Source organism: Malania oleifera, chromosome 13, assembly GCF_029873635.1.
Source record: "Malania oleifera isolate guangnan ecotype guangnan chromosome 13, ASM2987363v1, whole genome shotgun sequence".
Taxonomy (NCBI): Eukaryota; Viridiplantae; Streptophyta; class Magnoliopsida; order Santalales; family Ximeniaceae; genus Malania; species Malania oleifera.
Window position 1 is genome coordinate 68,137,790 of NC_080429.1, and position 17,484 is coordinate 68,155,273.

A 17,484-nucleotide genomic window follows, 5' to 3' on the forward strand; every position below is an offset into this window, starting at 1 on the left:
ATACTTCTTGGGTATAGAAGTATTTAGATCTCGCATGGGAACTGTTTTTTCACAAAGGAAGTATGTTCTTGATCAGTTGGATGAAACTGGATTGTTAGGATCCAAACCAGTTGATACACCCATGGATCCTAACAGCAAGTTAGTGTCTGATATGGGTGATTTGATGCCTAATCCAAACCAATTGATACACCCATTGTTCTCAATGATGCACCTAGGAAAGGTCTTCTATATCGTGATCAGGGTCACACTCATATTCATGGACATACAAATGCAAATTACTGTGTCTTGGTTAGTGGTAATTTGATTTCTTGGAAGAGTAAGAAACAAACTGTGGTGGCTCAAGTCAAGTGTTGAATCACAATATAGAGCTATGGCTCACACTACTTGTGAACCTGTCTAGTTCAAGAACATATTGGAAGAATTGGGTTTTTCACATTCTCAACCTATGAAATTGATGTGTAATAATCAAGTTGCTCTTCATATTGCCTCTAACCCAATCTTTCATGAGCGGACGAAACACATTGAAGTTGATTGCCACTTTGTTCGGGAGAAACTTGCGCAGAAGCTCATTAGTACCGCTTATGTGAAGTTTGATATGCAGCTTGCCAATTTGTTTACCAAAGCTTTGGGGTTGCCCATGTTAAATTAATTTGTAACAAGCTAGGAGCATATGACATTTTTGCTCCAGCTTGAGGGGGAGTGTTAGTTATTTATGTCTTTTAGTATTATTGTTAAGTGTGTTAATATGTTAAATTAGTTAAGAGTTAGTAAGGGTATTATTGTCATTAGAATGTATTTGATTTGTATTATAAATAAAGAGAGAGTCCTATCTTCAAGTTAGGTCACTCATTTAATCAAAATCTCAACATACCTTTTTAAGAATTCCATTCTTTATCTGATACTTCGCAGCTTCCACAAACATCTTCCCTGATAATCTCCTTGCTAACTACCACAAAAGGGAAAACTATCTTAAAATACAAAGAAAGAACAAATATAATATAAAAAAATATTGCACGGATCATTCTCCTACCAATTGATATATCCTGCCAAACATCAACATACCACCACCCTAGCATAAACAAATTGAGTTAGGGCAAAGAAAAAGTTAAAAGAACCATAAATGAAACTATGAATCATAAATAATAGTGTTGTTACAGTAAGAGTAGTAATACCTTTAAGATCATCGATTGGAGCCCTGGTGCTCCAACTCTTAAAGCAGCAACAACTTGTGCCTTCCACTGCCTGAGTCCACTTTCTAAACTACCACGACTACTAGGAATCTGGGAGTTTTCACATGAACCAGGAAATGTTTCCAATTCCTCACTGCAGCATGAGAACTTTTGAGGTGATAAAATTACTTTTAAACATAAAAGATATGACATCAGGCACTTTTAGGAAGTGATGCATGAATAAGTTAAGACTACACATTGCAGGCTAGCTGGCCAACAATGATGTACATTAAATTTGCAAAAAAGAAAGAAAAGTGGTAACAGAAGCGACTAATAAACAGCACTTTCTCGTTATCTGAAAAAAAAAACAAAAACAAAAAAAAAACACAAAACAAAACAAAACAAAAACGAAAAAAAAAAAAAAAAACCAAAACAAAACAAAACAAACAAACAAACATACAAACAAACACACAAAAAAACAGTAGCACTTTCTAAAACCATTAGATGGAGAGAATCAAGATAAGAGCCTTCAGAAGTTTAGGTACTTGATTTTGATTCTGGGTGCAAATTGCTCATTGCTGCCACCCTAGGGCATGTGTGGCCCGCTTTACCAGGTGCTCCATGGCTGCGGATACTATGATGCCATGGGAAGTCATTAATTTAAAACCGTGAGCTCTTTATTTTACAATCATGCACTCTATTCCCAAAAATAAACAATGGCACTTTCTTTTGGTACTGTCTCAGCATTGTTTTTTATCAATAGAAGAACTATATATTAAAAGAGCATCAAGCAAACGCCAAACCATAGTACAAGAAATCAAGCACCATATAGGGTGTCACAAGAATCAAAAATTACAAACTCATTTGCAACAAGCCCGCTATGCCAAATAATAGCTGCAGTAAACCAATGCTCTTTGATGAACTGAAGCGTCAAGATTGAATTTTTGAAAGCCCTTCCGTTCCTCTCATTCTGCGCACACCATAAAATTGCAAGAGGAATGAGAGAAAAACCCTTCCTCTTTTCCTTTGTTGCCCAAATCCCTTTCCAAGCCTAGATCTCCCCTCCCACAGAACTAGCGGTAACCCACCTTTGTTTGATAAGAGTCAAAGTCACATTCCAAAGATTTCTAGTCCAAGAGGAATGGAGAAGGGTATGATCTACTGATTTAGCCTCAGCCATGCAAAAGGTGCATTTGTTGGCAATAGAGAACTCCCTTCTCTGCAAGTTGTCCAGGGTCAAGATCTTACCATAAGCCGCTTCCCAGGTAAAACAAGCAACCTTAATTGGGGCTTTCTCTTCCATAATTGAGACCAAGGGGGGTGAATGTTGATTGATTCCTAGATAAAAAGTTTCTTGTAAAAAGATCTAACAATGAAGACCCCCTTCTTGTCCAAGGACCAAACAAGAAGGTCATAAGTGTTTTAGCTGGATCTTGTAAAGATGACCGTAGAAATCAGTGAGCTGGCGAAGTTCCCAATCTTCCACATTTCTAATGATGCTTGAAGGTGCTGATTGATGCAAACATCTCTATCACAAGCTATGTTGTAAATGGCTCAAAATGAGACACTAAGAGCCTTCAAATAAATCCACACATCATGCCAAAAATAAATGTTGTCTCCATCCCCCACCTGAAAAAGGAGAAAAAGTCATTCCAACCTTGTCGATTGTATTTCCTTTAGCACACATTCTCCTGCTCTTGCATCTGGCTCTAAGAGAACAACCTTTGCCACACATGGTGATTACAGTTTTCTACCAAACAACCACAGAAGTTATCGAGGTGGTTTGAGCGGTCATGGTGATAGAGATGGAAGAGGTAGAGGCACTCCTCGCAAGCGCACTCATTGTGAACGAAGTACTTATACTATTGAGCAGTGTTGGGATCTCTATGGTAGACCTTCACGTGTTGTCAATGCAGCCACCACCGACCTCACACCTTTGAGGGCAGCCAATGCAGCCACCGCCAACTCCATACCTTTAATGCCAAGTGGGAACATACAGTATCCATGTCAGAGGAAGAGTATTCCAAGTTCCAGCAGTATCAAGCGTCACAGCAAGCTTATTTTCTAATTGCATCTCTTGCCCAAACAGGTAATCACATAGCATGTCTGTCATCTAGTACTTCTCGTCCTAGTCCTTGGGTCATAGACTCCACTGCCACTGATTATATCACAAGTATACCTACTGTCTTCTCTAGTTTTCAATATCCTACAAATTTACCTTGTGTTACTCTTGTTGATGGATCCATCACTGCTGTCAAGGGAATTGGGATTGTAAATCCCACTTCTTCTATTTCTCTTCCTTCGGTTTTGAATATTCCCAAGTTTCCTTTCAATCTTATGTTCATTAGCAAGATTACTAAATCCATGAATTGTTCGATAACATTCTTCCCTGACTTTGTGGTTATTCAGGATTTGAAGACAAGGAAAACGATTGGCGGAGGGCATGAAGCTAGTGGACTTTATTACTTTAAGCCACTATCTTCTTCTACCGCCTGCACTACTACTGTCATACCTCTCCAAATTCATTGTCTCCTTGGTCATCCTTCACTGAAAAAGTTGAAACGTCTTGTTCCTGATTTGAGTTTTGTGTCTAGTCTTGATAGTGAGTCTTGTCAGTTGGGAAAGCACCATCGTGTCCTTTTGGCTTCCTAAGTCAATAAACCGGCTGCAAGCCTTTTCATGTTAGTCCATTCTGATGTTTAGGGTCCTACTAGAGTTATGTCCAAATTGGGTTTCCAGTACTTTGTAACCTTTGTGGATGATTATTCAAGAATGACTTGGCTATATTTAATAAAAGATCGTTCCAAGTTATTTCATATATTTTTGCCTTTGGTTCTAAAATAAAGACTTAATTTGGTTTGCTAGTTTGAATACTTCAAAGTGATAATGCTAAAGAGTATTTCAATTCACAATTCACTACTTATATGATTCAGTTTGGTATTGTCGTCAATCATTCTGTGCCCACATTCCTCAACAAAAATGGGGCTGCGGGGAGGAAAAATAGACATATTCTTGAAATCACTTGCACCTTACTAAATCAAATGCGTGTACCTAAAGTTTTTTGGAGTGATTTTGTACTTATTGCTTGCTATCTGATCATCAGGATACCATCCTCTGTTCTTAGCGGTCAAATTCCCTACATCATTCTCTTTTCTAATTCACTTTTATTCTCTCTCCCTCCTCGTATATTCAAGTGTGTCCTTTGTTCATCAACTAACTTCTGGGGTGGATAAGTGGGATCCCTGTGCTATAAGATGTGTCTTTCCAGGTTACTTATATACTCAAAAGGGATATCATTGTTATAGTCCTGCATTGCATCGTTTTTTTTTTTTTTTTTCTAAAGTTGTTAACTTCTTTGAGTCTACACCTTATTACACGCAGTCCTAGAATGCTTCTGAGCTCATGAGTCTGTCCCTCTACCTAATCTTCCAGATTCTATTTTGTTGTCCTTGCCCAATCAACCACCTAAGACTCCTTCTCATTGTCTTGATCATCCTAATTTGCAAAAGTAATCAAGATAGCAACTCCAAGGACGAGAGTCCCCTCTAGCTTCTACTACCATGCCTTTGGTTTCCTTGTCTGAAGACATCATATTTTCCATGATGTTGATCCTCCTATTACTGTTTGTAAAGGTAAATGCACATGTACCCAACATCCCATTTCCAACTATGTTTGTTATGACTTCTTATCACCCTCTAATTATTTTCTTGTTACTGCTCTATCATCTACTGCCCTTCCTAAATCTGTTTCCAAAGCCTTAGCCCACTATGGGTGGAGGAATGTTATGGTTGAAGAGATGAATGCTTTACAGAACAATGGCACTTAAGACTTGGTATCTCTTCCTCCAGACAAGTCTATGGTTGGTTGTCGTTGGGTATAGTCTATGAAAGTCAACCCTGATGGCTTTTGGCTCGTCTAAAGACCCGTCTTGTTGCTAAGGGGTATACTCAAATGTATGGCTTGAATTTTTATTCTAACACTTTTTCTCTGATTGCCAAACTTACATCAGTACGTCTGTTCATCTCCTTGGCTGCCACTTGTCACTAGCCTCTACATCAATCAGATATGAAGAATGTCTTCCTGCATGGTAATCTTAAGAAGGAGGTCTATATGTACCAACCACTTGGGTTTGTTGCTCAGGGGGAATCAAGCTTATTGTGTCGGCTCAAGAAGGCATTATATGGTCTAAAACAGTATCCCAAAGCATGGTTTGGTCGTTTCAGTGTTGTAGTACTTGAGTTTGGTCTTTGACAATGTGCAATGGATCATTTTGTGCTTTATCGTCATACTTCATCAGGTAGGATCCTTCTTGTTGTGTATGTAGATGATATTGTTATTACAAGTGATGATGATAAAGGTAATCAGAGTCTCACACTTTTTCTATAGACTAAGTTTCAAACCAAAGATTTGGGACCGTTGAAATACTTCTTGGGTGTAGAAGTATCTAGATCTCATAGGGGAATTGTTTTGTCACGGAAGAAGTATGTTCTTGATCTGTAGAATGAACTTGGATTGTTGGGATCCAAACCGGTTGATACACTCATGGATACTAACAGCAAGTTAATGTCGGAAATGGATGATTTGTTGCCTAATCTTGGATGATGCCAGAGACTTGTTGGAAAGTTGAATTATCTCATAATCACTCGGTCAGACGTATTTTTTGCAACAAGTGTTGTGAGTCAATTTCTGAATTCTCCAAGGACAAGTCATCGGGACGCAGTAATCCGCATTTTGAGATATCTCAAAGGTGCACTTAGGAGAGGTCTTTTATATCATGATTAGGGTCACAACCAGGTTTTGTACCGTGGTTGGTGGTAATTTGGTTTCTTGGAAGAGTAAGAAACAAATTGTGGTGGCTAGGTCAAGTGTTGAATCAAAATATAGAGCTATGGCTCACACTACTTGTAAACTTGTCTGGTTGAAGAACATGTTGGAAGAATTGGGTTTTTCACATTCTCAGCCAACGAAGTTGATATGTGATAATCAAGTTGCTCTTCATATTGCCTCCAAACCAGTATTTCATAAGTGGACAAAACACATTGAAGTTGATTGCCATTTTGTTTGCAAGAAACTTTTGCAGAAGCTCATTACCACTGCTTATGTGAAGTCTGATATGCAGCTTGCTGATTTGTTTACCAAAGCTCTTGCGGGTGCTCGTGTTAAATTTATTTGTAACAAGCTAGGAGTATATGATATTTATGCTCCAACTTGAGGGGCAGTGTTGGAGGTTATTTATGTGTTTTAGTATTATTATTAAGTTTGTTACTATGTTAATTAGTGGTGTACTTGATTTGCATTATAAATAGAGGGACAGACCTATCTTCAAGTTAGGTCATTCATTTAATCAAAATCTCAACAGTTGTAATAATTCAGAAAAAAGACATCTCACTTTTTTCAGCACTGTGATTTTGCTTGGACAGTGTGGAATAAGTTAATTTGTTTGTTGGGCATGAGTTGTGTCTATAGATTCAGTGAAGGACTCTTTGGCTATTTCATTCAAGAATTTCTGAAAGAGAAGAGACAGGGCTGCATTATGGAAATGCACTTTGTTTGCATTGTTTTGGGGACTTGTTGAAACATAGCATGCATATCTTTTCATGGAAAAAAGTTGAAATCTTAGCTGCTTTGGGAAAAGATTCATTACCTGGCATTGCTATGGTGTATTGGTTATCAGCATTTCAAAGGAGTGACCTTCTAGGATGTTCAACAAGACTGGAGATATCTAATGGCTTGATTATGCTAGCTGTGGTTTTTCTGTTTGTTTCTTTTTCTTTCTAGTTTGTGCCAAATTTTCTGTGTGGGGGGGGGGGGGGGTGGTAATTCTCCTTTTCATGTATATTTTTAATCTATTAATGAAATTTCATTTTCTGCTACCAAAAAAAAAAAAGGATTGATAAGAGTGAAATTACAACCTAAGAAAGGACAAGAGATTCTCAAAAAAAGAAAAGAACAAGAAAGAAAAAAACAATATGAAATCTAACAAGCTCTAAATAAGAAAACCCCTCTTTAAACCCTTTCCATTGTACTTGACAGAGCACTGCAAGTTTGCTAATTCACACTGTCCTTTTTTTGGATAATCTGTTAAAAAAGAGAATAAAAAAGTAAAATGAGAGGAGGAGAAGACATCCTCCAAAAAAACCAAGTAACAAACAGTTACAATAGTGCTAGAGTGGACATCACATTCACAACTAGTTGGCATATTGTGATGGCAAGGATTTTATTTGGAAAGGGTATCTAGGACTGCTATTGAGCAATAGATGGGGATTTGGACTAGAGATTTCAAACAAAAAATTGCGTAAGATTTGTCTAGGATTATGGGTCACGGTGGTAGTATGGTAGTGCCAATTATCAAGTAGATGGCAACGATGACAATGATGGCAGGGTATGTGCATGTGTTGTGTGTTTTTTCCTTTTTTGAGTAAAGATGGCAGTGTGATTGCCGGTGCTACAATGACAGAAGCAGTAGCGACTTAAGGCTCGTCTGATAGGGATTAAGAGCAGATGCAGCATTCAGGAAGAAAAAATAAATAAATAAAAATAAAAATAAAATGCTAAACCCCAAAATTCTCAAGTCACGACTCTATTTCCAAAACTGAATGTCAAAGTGATTACAAAAAAATATAAATAGCAAACCACGGTGCACAAAGCTCCCATGTATGCGGGTTCCACGGAAGGGTCGAACCATGATGGGTCTACAGTACACAGCCTTAGGAAAGCCCTAAAATCTAGTTTCCAAAATTAAAAATAACAACAGTTTCCCTAACAAAATTAGTAAAAAACTATTAAAAATATATATTTCCTAAATCATGAATAGGGCTTGTTGGTTGGGCCCCTGCAACCCAATCCGTTGTCTTCATCAATCCAACTCTATCCAATCTTGTCATACCAAAAATCACCACATCAACAACCCCAGCCTTCTATGTGCACTTTATAAGCATGTTGTGCTTCTTGATTACCTAACATTCTACACCATAAAGCACTAATGATTATGTAATTATATTATACATTTTTTTTCCCTCTCATTTCATAGGCATATGTGAAAACGACGGTCATGCAAGTGCTACAAATCCAGCTCAAATCTGACAGGCAACATTTTGTTTGAAGTTCAAGTTCTCCCTTCTTGTGAATGACTATTGACTAGAGGAATTATTACTTCAACAACAATGATAAAAAATAGTTTTATAAAGTTTAGAGAACAGGGTAGAAGTAATACCCTGAGTAGTTCTGCAAGAGGTGAAGAAAAATCTCTACTTCTAGATCTTCAGTTGACAATTTGTATGAGCAAGGAACATTCAACTTCTTCCTCGCACCAAGCAAGACATTTCTATATGAAGGCCTCCAACCCCTACATCAAATGAAATTGATTAAATTTCTTTCCAATTAAGCTTAACTGAGAATCACAAAACTGCCAAACACCAAATTCAGTTAATTTTGAAACAACGCTAAAAATTAGTTCAATTTTAGCAGGCAAATCAGCAAAATCAATGCTAGAAAATACTGACCCCAATAGGTTTCTGATGCATTGACATTTTACACTAAAATAGGCACCACAGGTTAACCTAGTCGCAACAAAGCTGGAGCACTAATAATAAGCACTGCCTTCTATAGTGGCATCAGAAAAGCAATTCAATACCTTAATGTTGAGCGGGCATCGGCAGCAAGGAACAAGAATCGCGACTCAAGAATAGATATAAAATTGTCTCGCTCTTCAAGGTCTTCTCCAGTCATGCCATGGTCAATATGGGCTCGATTTGTTATCGATTTAAGGAAAGGACTGAAGTAGCTGAACACAAACAAAAGTTTCAACATTGCGTCAGAATTTCAAACCAATTTAAAATTAGCCAAAAAAATTATGGGAATAGATGCTATTACGAGGTAAGTTGCATAGGCAGTCAGAATAAGACTGAGAGAGACTTGGAACATAACAATAGTTTTTTTCCCGGGGCCAATTCAAAGGGATTGAGCATAAGCCTGCACCTCGTTTCAGTCCTGATTGAACTTCTTTCTGTTTGATGTTCTTGATTTTGGTTTATAAAATTACGTGAAAAAAATAAAAACGCAGAAAAAATGGTTACCTGGGACCAAAAAGGATTCTTTCAAGATCATACAGCTCAGAATCCGTGGCAAGTTCGAGCACTGACCGAAGCTCAGGATCATAATCACCTGTAGACTTAACCAGAAGGTAAAGCAGTGATTCAGAATAAGCACCAATGCATATTTTCTATGAATATTATACCAATGTAGAAAAAACAGGCAAGTAGAGAGAGAGAGAGAGAGAGAGAGAGACCATGCCCTTTGCCTGAAATTGCTAGAGGATGAGTAGTCGGGGACCGTTGAGAAATTCTAGGAGCAGGGCACCTGAAAATCTAGAAAATGAAGCATAAATGAAAAGGGTGAGGATTTGAGGTCCATAAATATGGAGGTTTGACAGCGTGAATTGAAGTGATGCGAGGAATTGGGTTTCACCGGGAACGCGAATTTGGTCGTGGGAGAAGCAAAGGAGACAGGGTGATAGAGGATGCAGCAGGCATGGTGCAGCGCCGGCGTCGTACCGGCCGTCATCTTCCCCAACATTTCTTGAGCAAGCGGACGCTGAGCCTGCAACTGCAATCCCAGCACACCATTACCCGTTTGGCGCCCAGCAAATGGTATTTTGTCAGAGTTTTTTCCGAATTTTAATATTTTTTTAATACAAATTATTTAAAAATACTTGGTAAATTTTTTTTCCAAATTTTAAAAAGGCTTAATTGGCATGTATTGCTGAATAGACCAGGATGATGTGACCCATAATTAAAAATTACTACTTCATCTGGTGTTTTTTTTTAATAAATAACGTTATTTCAATCGGTAATTTTTCTCGAGTGGCAACCAAATGACGTGACCATTCTATTACACAAAAATAAGCCGAACGTTCTGTCACATAGGTACAAGCCGAATACTAGGAGGCCATTGTTTAAGAAACTAAAATGATGTATATTCTCCCCACATCTAAGTTTGTTTAAAATCCTAAATCCTTTGTAATTTGAAATTTTAGTTGAAATTTTGAATAGTTTGAAATAGAAATTATTGTCTTATATGTTGAATTGACTTGTATCGAAATCAATTTGTTGTTTTGAAGCATCATTGTGAAACCCCAAAATTGAGGTTAGAGTTTTTTTATGCCTAATTTTTTCACATAAATTATGAATGTGTAAATGTTATTATCAATTTGTTGAATGTTAAATTTAGTTTTAATTTTGAAGTCATAAGGTTGAATTGGAACTTTTTTTATGTTAGGGTTTTTACTAAATTTCATGATTATTCGAATGTTTAATTGGTAAATATGTAAATTTTTTAGGTTAGATTTGTATTTAATCTTATGTTTATTTGAATATAAAAATGATGAATGTCAAATTGTTATTATCAATTTGTATGATTATTATAATTAGTTTCAATTTTGAAATCATATGCTTTGAATTGAAAATTATTAATGTTAGAGTTTTTATTTAATTTCATAATTATTTGAATATTTAATCAATTAATATGTAAATGTTTGAGGTTAGGGCTTTATTTCATCTTATATTTATTTGAACACATAAATGGTGAATGTGTAAATTTTATTTCAATTTGCATGATTATTAAATTTAGTTTTAATTTTGAAGCCATAAGGTTTGAATTGGAAATTTTTTATGCACGGGTTTTTATTAATTTCATGATTAATTCAATGTTTAATTAGTACATGTGTAATTTTTTTAGGCTATAGTTTTATTTAATCTTATGTTAATTGGATATATAAATGATGAATGTGAAATTATTATTATCAATTTGCATGATTATTAAAGTTAGTTTTAATTTTGAAGTCATATGCTTTGTATTGGAAATTTTTAATATTAGGATTTTTATTTAAATTCATAAATATTTGAATGTTTAGTCAATTAATGTGTAAATTTTGGAGATTAGGGTATTATTTCATCGTATATTTATTTCAATATATAAATGATAAATGTGTGAATTTTATTTCAATTTGCATAATTATTAAATCTAGTTTTAATTTCAAAGTCATATGTTTTTATTGTGACGTTTGAAGTAACATGAGATAGAAAATAAATCAAATAATCATAACATAATTTGATAATTTGTGTGATCGGAGAATAATTATAACATTTTCATTTAATAAATGAATGCAGCTTTGACACCTTACTTGAAAGTAACTTGACACGTGTTGGGAAAAATACAACAGAGCATGATGACCCACAAATAATTGCAAAGGGAAGAGCCTAGCATAGGTGGCACAATGGAATCATTCATGTAACAAACTCTGTTATGAAAATATTTTTTTGTTATGTAATAGTCTATATATATATGCTGCAGTACTCTGTAAGAAAAAAATATACAAAAACAATAAAAATACTCTGGTTCAGGCTTTACTATAGAAGGTGTGCCTTCATCTTTTTTACTCCAATATGGTATTAGAGCCAACATAAGACCAACGTCTAGCTTCTTCTTCCTTCCTCCCCCCCCCCCCCCCCCCTCTTAAAATTTCTCAACATGCAAACATGGATCTTGGCCCAAAAAAACAATCTGACACTTTCTCCTCTCTTTCCATCATCAACTCCCTTTCTCATTTTGTTACTATTAAGTTGACCATAGACAATTACTTACTCTAGAAAGCTCAAGTCCTTCCCTTTCTCAAAGGCTACCAGCTTTTTGGTTATATTGATTGTCGACACCCCAATTTTAACCAGGCCTTTCCGAGGAGACCTCATGTCAAAACCTTTCCACACTGGCTGTGGACCCCACACATTCTTGTAGGTCCCACGCTGGCTGTGGACCCCACACATTCTTGTAGGTCCCACACTGGCTGTGGACCCCACACATTCTTGTAGGTCCCACACTGCTTGTGGACCCCACACTGCTTGTAGACCCCACACATTCTTGTAGGTCCCACACTGCTTGTGGACCCCACACATTCTTGTAGGTCCCACACTGCTTGTGGACCCCACACATTCTTGTAGGTCCCACACTGCTTGTGGACCCCACACATTCTTGTAGGTCCCACACTGCTTGTGGACCCCACACATTCTCGTGGACCCCACACATTCTTGTAGGTCACACACTGCTTGTGGACCCCACACATTCTTGTAGGTCCCACACTGCTTGTGGACCCCACACATTCTCGTGGACCCTACGTGGCTTGTGGGCCCCACATATCTTCATTGGGCCCCACATGTTTGGTAGGCCCCACCTCTCTTGGTACGCTAGCTCGAATTCCTACATTCGATGCACGTTACCCCTTGGTACGCTAGCTCGAATTCCTACATTTGATGCACGTTACCCCTTGGTACGCTAGCTCGGATTCTTACATCCGATGCACGTTACCCTCTGGTACGCTAGCTCGGATTCCTACATCCGATGCACGTTACCCCCTCTGGTGTGCTAACTCGGATCCACATATCTGGTGCCTTGCTAGCTCGGGTTCCTATAACCCTCAAATGCCTCGTGGACCCCACGTGGCTTGTGGGCCCCACATATCTTCATTGGGCCCCACATGTTTGGTGGGCCCCACCTCTCTTGGTACGCTAGCTCGGATTCCCACATCCGATGCACGTTACCCTCTGGTACGCTAGCTCGGATTCTTACATCCGATGCACGTTACCCCCTCTGGTACGCTAGCTCGGATTCTTACATCCGATGCACGTTACCTCTTTTGGCATGCTTGCGCCTACTAGCTCGGGTTCCTATAACCCTCAAATTGCTCGTGGACCCCACATGGTGCGTGGGCCCCACATATCTTCATTGGGCCCCACATGTTTGGTGGGCCCCACCTCTCTTGGTACGCTAGCTCGGATTCCTACATCCGATGCACGTTACCCCCTCTGGTGTGCTAACTCGGATCCACATATCTGGTGCCTTGCTAGCTCGGGTTCCTATAACCCTCAAATGGCTCGTGGACCCCACGTGGCTTGTGGGCCCCACATATCTTCATTGGGCCCCACATGTTTGGTGGGCCCCACCTCTCTTGGTACGCTAGCTCGGATTCCTACATCTGATGCACGTTACCCTCTGGTACGCTAGCTCGGATTCTTACATCCGATGCACGTTACCCCCTCTGGTACGCTAGCTCGGATTCTTACATCCGATGCACGTTACCTCTTTGGCATGCTTGCGCCTACTAGCTCGGGTTCCTATAACCCTCAAATGGCTCGTGGACCCCACATGGTGCGTGGGCCCCACATATCTTCATTGGGCCCCACATGTTTGGTGGGCCCCACCTCTCTTGGTACGCTAGCTCGGATTCCTACATCCGGTGCACGTTACCCCCTCTGGTGTGCTAACTCGGATCCACATATCCGGTGCCTTGCTAGCTCGGGTTCCTGTAACCCTCAAACGGCTTGTGGACCCCACATGGTGCGTGGGCCCCACACATCTCCGATGGGCTCCGCACAGCTTCTAGAACCCTCTTATTATTATTATTATTATTATTATTATTATTATTATTATTATTATTATTATTATTATTATTATTATTATTATTTATTTTAATTTGTCAAATGCAAGCATATTTTGTCCCCCCATCATCATTCACCACATGTCATGTTTCTTCCCTTTATCATTCTTCCCATACTATATTCCATTCATAATTCTTCATCCCATACTTTGTTCCCTCCATCATCACTCACCATATGTCATGTTTCTTCCCTTTATCATTCTTCCCATAATATATTCCCTTCATAATTCTTCATCCCATACTTTGTTCCCTCCATCATCACTCACCATATGTCATGTTTCTTCCTTTTATCATTCTTCCCATACTATATTCCCTTCATAATTCTTCATCCCATACTTTGTTCCCTCCATCATCATTCACCACATGTCATGTTTCTTCCCTTTATCATTCTTCCCATACTATATTCCCTTCATAATTCTTCATCCCATACTTTGTTCCCTCCATCATCATTCACCACATGTCATGTTTCTTCCCTTTATCATTCTTCCCATAATATATTCCCTTCATAATTCTTCATCCCATACTTTGTTCCCTCCATCATCACTCACCACATGTCATGTTTCTTCCTTTTATCATTCTTCCCATGCTAATTTCCCTTCATCATTCTTCCCCCCATACTTGGTTTCCCCCATCATGACTCCCCTATGTCTTCTTTCCTATGCTTGCCCTAAGCTAAGCCTATATATAGCCCTCTCATTCCAAGCACAAGGAGGGAGCTCTTAGTGGTGGTAAGGAGAAGATTTCAAATATTGAAGTTTTCTATCACGAGTTTGTGAAGTTAGTCTTTTTTTTTTTGAGTAAAAATCAAGAGGTCGACTAATCCCGTTTCCTATCGGTGTTGAGTCACCCCATTTGAAGAAGGCACCCCGTAGTGCCTCAAATCAGAGCTCAAGAACAACTCTCGGGAAGACGTTGTAGAGCGGCCCTAGTAGACTCATCAGCAGGAAAAGAAGACCGGAGCAGAGGAAAACGAAAGAAGATCAAGCGATCGATTGATCCCTTTTCCTACCGGTACCGGGTCACTCCATTTGAAGAAGGTACTCCCTAGTGCCTCAAATCAGAACTCAAGAACAACCCTCGGGAAGGCGCTGTAGACTAACCTTGCGGATTCACAGACAGGAGAAGAAGACCGAAGGAGAAAAAGACGATAGGTAAGACCAATGAACTTTCTCTTCCTATGTTACATTTCCGTCCCCCTTTCCCTAATCGGCCTCTGTTGGTTTATTTGACTTTATTTCACTTTTCTTTACTTTAAATAGCTTCCTTTTAACTCATAAAAAAATAAAAAACAAAAAAAATTTCATAAAAGACACAAAAATTCAAAAAAAAAAAATTTCAAAGAAAATTCAAAAATTTTTAAAGCTTTGAAACTTATTTACCTTTGAAAATTTTTGAAGAAAATCCAAGAAAGTTTCTAACATGTTTGGCAAAGGTTAGATTTGTTTCCCTACATTCAAGATTTTCAAAAATACATTCTAAAGGCATATCTTTAAAACCATGACTTTCGTGATTGTTGTCTAAAATTCTGTTGTATTCGGAAGGACATTGAAAAATTCCGGAAAATCATTGGTCTCGACCAAGACCTTAAACTGGTTTTTCCCCCCCACACTGGTCAACGTTTGACCGGCTCACCATTCCCAAACTGGTTCACCCCAGTTTTCTCCATTTCGCTTGCATATTATTGTTGTATCCATAAAATTCACAAAAATCATGAAATTTTCAAAAATTCCAAAAGTATTTTCACATTTTGGTTTCAATTGATTTCATTTGTGTTATTTTGAAAGTTTGGGAAAAATATCAAAAATCATTTTCACACTTAGGAAAAATCACAAAAATATCTTTTTAGGCATAAGAAAAATTCATTCCAATCCCGAACCAATCTCAAAAACCTCCCGAAATAGTATTTTTGATACTTAAAAAAAAAAAACCTATAGATTTCAAAATCCTCGGGAGCGTATTTTGTATCCTATTTTCGATTTTCCTTCCCGATGATTGCAAACGAGAACATTGACTCTTCGGAGTACTAGATTGCCCCGGTTCTGAGGGAATACCTATATAGTATTTTCATTTTGTTTTTGACTTTTGAAAGGGAGTGATCTTTAAAGGCTTATTACATTTATTTCGGGAAAACTCTTTATTAATCTGGTACCATTCGTAAGAACGGGCGTGTAGGGGGTGCTAATACCTTCCCCTTGCGTAACCATACTCCCGAACCTAACTTTGGTGACGTAGACCGATTCTACCCCTAACGGGGTAGTAATCAAGTGTTCTAACCACACTTCAAAAGGTTAGTGGCGACTCCACCACACATCGTTTTTCACGAAAATTCACATTTTCAAAATACACATTCATTTTTCCCAGTTCGCAAGCCGAACCCATTTTTAAACCAGAGATTGGTTCTCTGGGCCGGGTCCGGGACGTCGCGACATTGATGGCACCATTCCTATGCCCTCCCCCACAACCAATGACCTTCCGAACCCTGCCCACCATCATTGGCTTCTTCAAGACCAGCTTATTGTCTTTGCTCTCAATTCATCCCTCGCTGAACAAGTTCTCTCCCGAGTGCTCGACTACACCACGGCCAAAGAAGAATGGTCCACTCTTCATTCTCTTTTCTCTGCTCAATTATGTGCCAATGTCATCCAAACAAAATACCAGTTAACCACTCTAAAAGAGGTTCTGATTCAATCACCACCAACTATCACAAAGCCACCACTATTTCTTCCTTTCTCAGTGCCACGGGACAACCTCTCTCCACCTCTAAATTTTATGTGTATCTTCTTGCCAAGTTAGGTACTGATTATGCCTCTATAGTCACCTCTCTCACTACCAGACCAGATCCCTTAGCTCCTTAGCAGGTCAATAGTTTTCTATTAAACCATGAGTCAAGGCTTGCTCACCAAACACAGTGTCTTCTTTCCAATACCCCTCTATTGGCTAATACCACTTCATTCAAACCTTCATCACAACCTTCTTGTGGTATAGGCATTCGTGGTCTGGGGATGGGTCGTGGCTCTCCTTATTTCTTTTCTTCTAAACCGAACACTCTGTTAGTTTTTCAAGTGTGTCTCAAACCAAGCATTGCTTCAACCAAGCATACCAAGCATCTCCTCCCCCTTGTCTCGCTTCTCATTTAAACACCCTCCCTTCTCTTTCAGCTCCACCAACTATTTGGTTTCTTGACTGTTGGAGATGTGACTTATATTTGGGTGGAACACATGTACCGAGAAAGCATAGTTATGCAAAGAACAAAGGGAGAGACTTGTAGGAGGAAACCGTCGCCAGTTATGCTCAACGATTTGGCATTAGTTGTTGGCCCAATAAAGCTTAATCTCGTTTTGATAATAACAAACTAAGGATACAAATTGTGCTTTCAAGTTAAATTTCAGGTATTATATTTCTCATAAGCACGATGGATAAACCTAGTAAAGATTGATTAAAGCTCAACTTAAATTCACAAGTCATGAAGAATACAAGCTCATTGAAGTATTGATTAAGCTTGGACGACGTTAAAGTGACACTACATGAAAACTTAGGATTTACATGTACTTTAATATTCTTAGAGTCTCGTGTAAGTACTCTTAAACTTCAAATTTATGACTGAAGCTCTTAGGAATAAATATTGGACTTAGAGACCTGTTCATTAACTTAGAAAATATTTTTATAAAGCCCAAAATTCTTTTCAAAGTAAATAAAAACAAGTTTTGGAATCAAAATATGAAAACACATTGAGTTACATAGTGTTCATGCGATTGAGGCAAATTGCTCAAGTGACTAAATTGCTACTACCAGTGTAGAAGAAATCAAAACATTAGTTCAGGTGACTGA

General features: G+C 38.4%; 1 protein-coding gene across 2 annotated transcripts in view; it reads right to left on the minus strand.

The window, feature by feature from the left end:
• LOC131146678 (uncharacterized) overlaps positions 1-9,819 on the minus strand; it is a 46,116-nt gene extending 36,297 nt beyond the window's left edge. Inside the window, exons 1-8 of one of the 2 annotated variants that reach the window (XM_058096423.1) lie at positions 9,636-9,819; positions 9,457-9,527; positions 9,245-9,332; positions 8,803-8,952; positions 8,383-8,514; positions 1,173-1,323; positions 1,031-1,069; positions 872-946 (exon numbers count right to left, since the gene is read on the minus strand). In XM_058096423.1, the coding sequence (XP_057952406.1) occupies positions 872-946; positions 1,031-1,069; positions 1,173-1,323; positions 8,383-8,514; positions 8,803-8,952; positions 9,245-9,332; positions 9,457-9,527; positions 9,636-9,700 (771 nt within the window). In that variant the 5' untranslated portion in view covers positions 9,701-9,819. Of the gene's footprint in view, positions 1-871; positions 947-1,030; positions 1,070-1,172; positions 1,324-8,382; positions 8,515-8,802; positions 8,953-9,244; positions 9,333-9,456; positions 9,536-9,635 lie in introns of both variants that reach the window. The other variant, XM_058096422.1, reaches the window with a different exon arrangement.
• Positions 9,820-17,484: the final 7,665 nt, after the last annotated feature.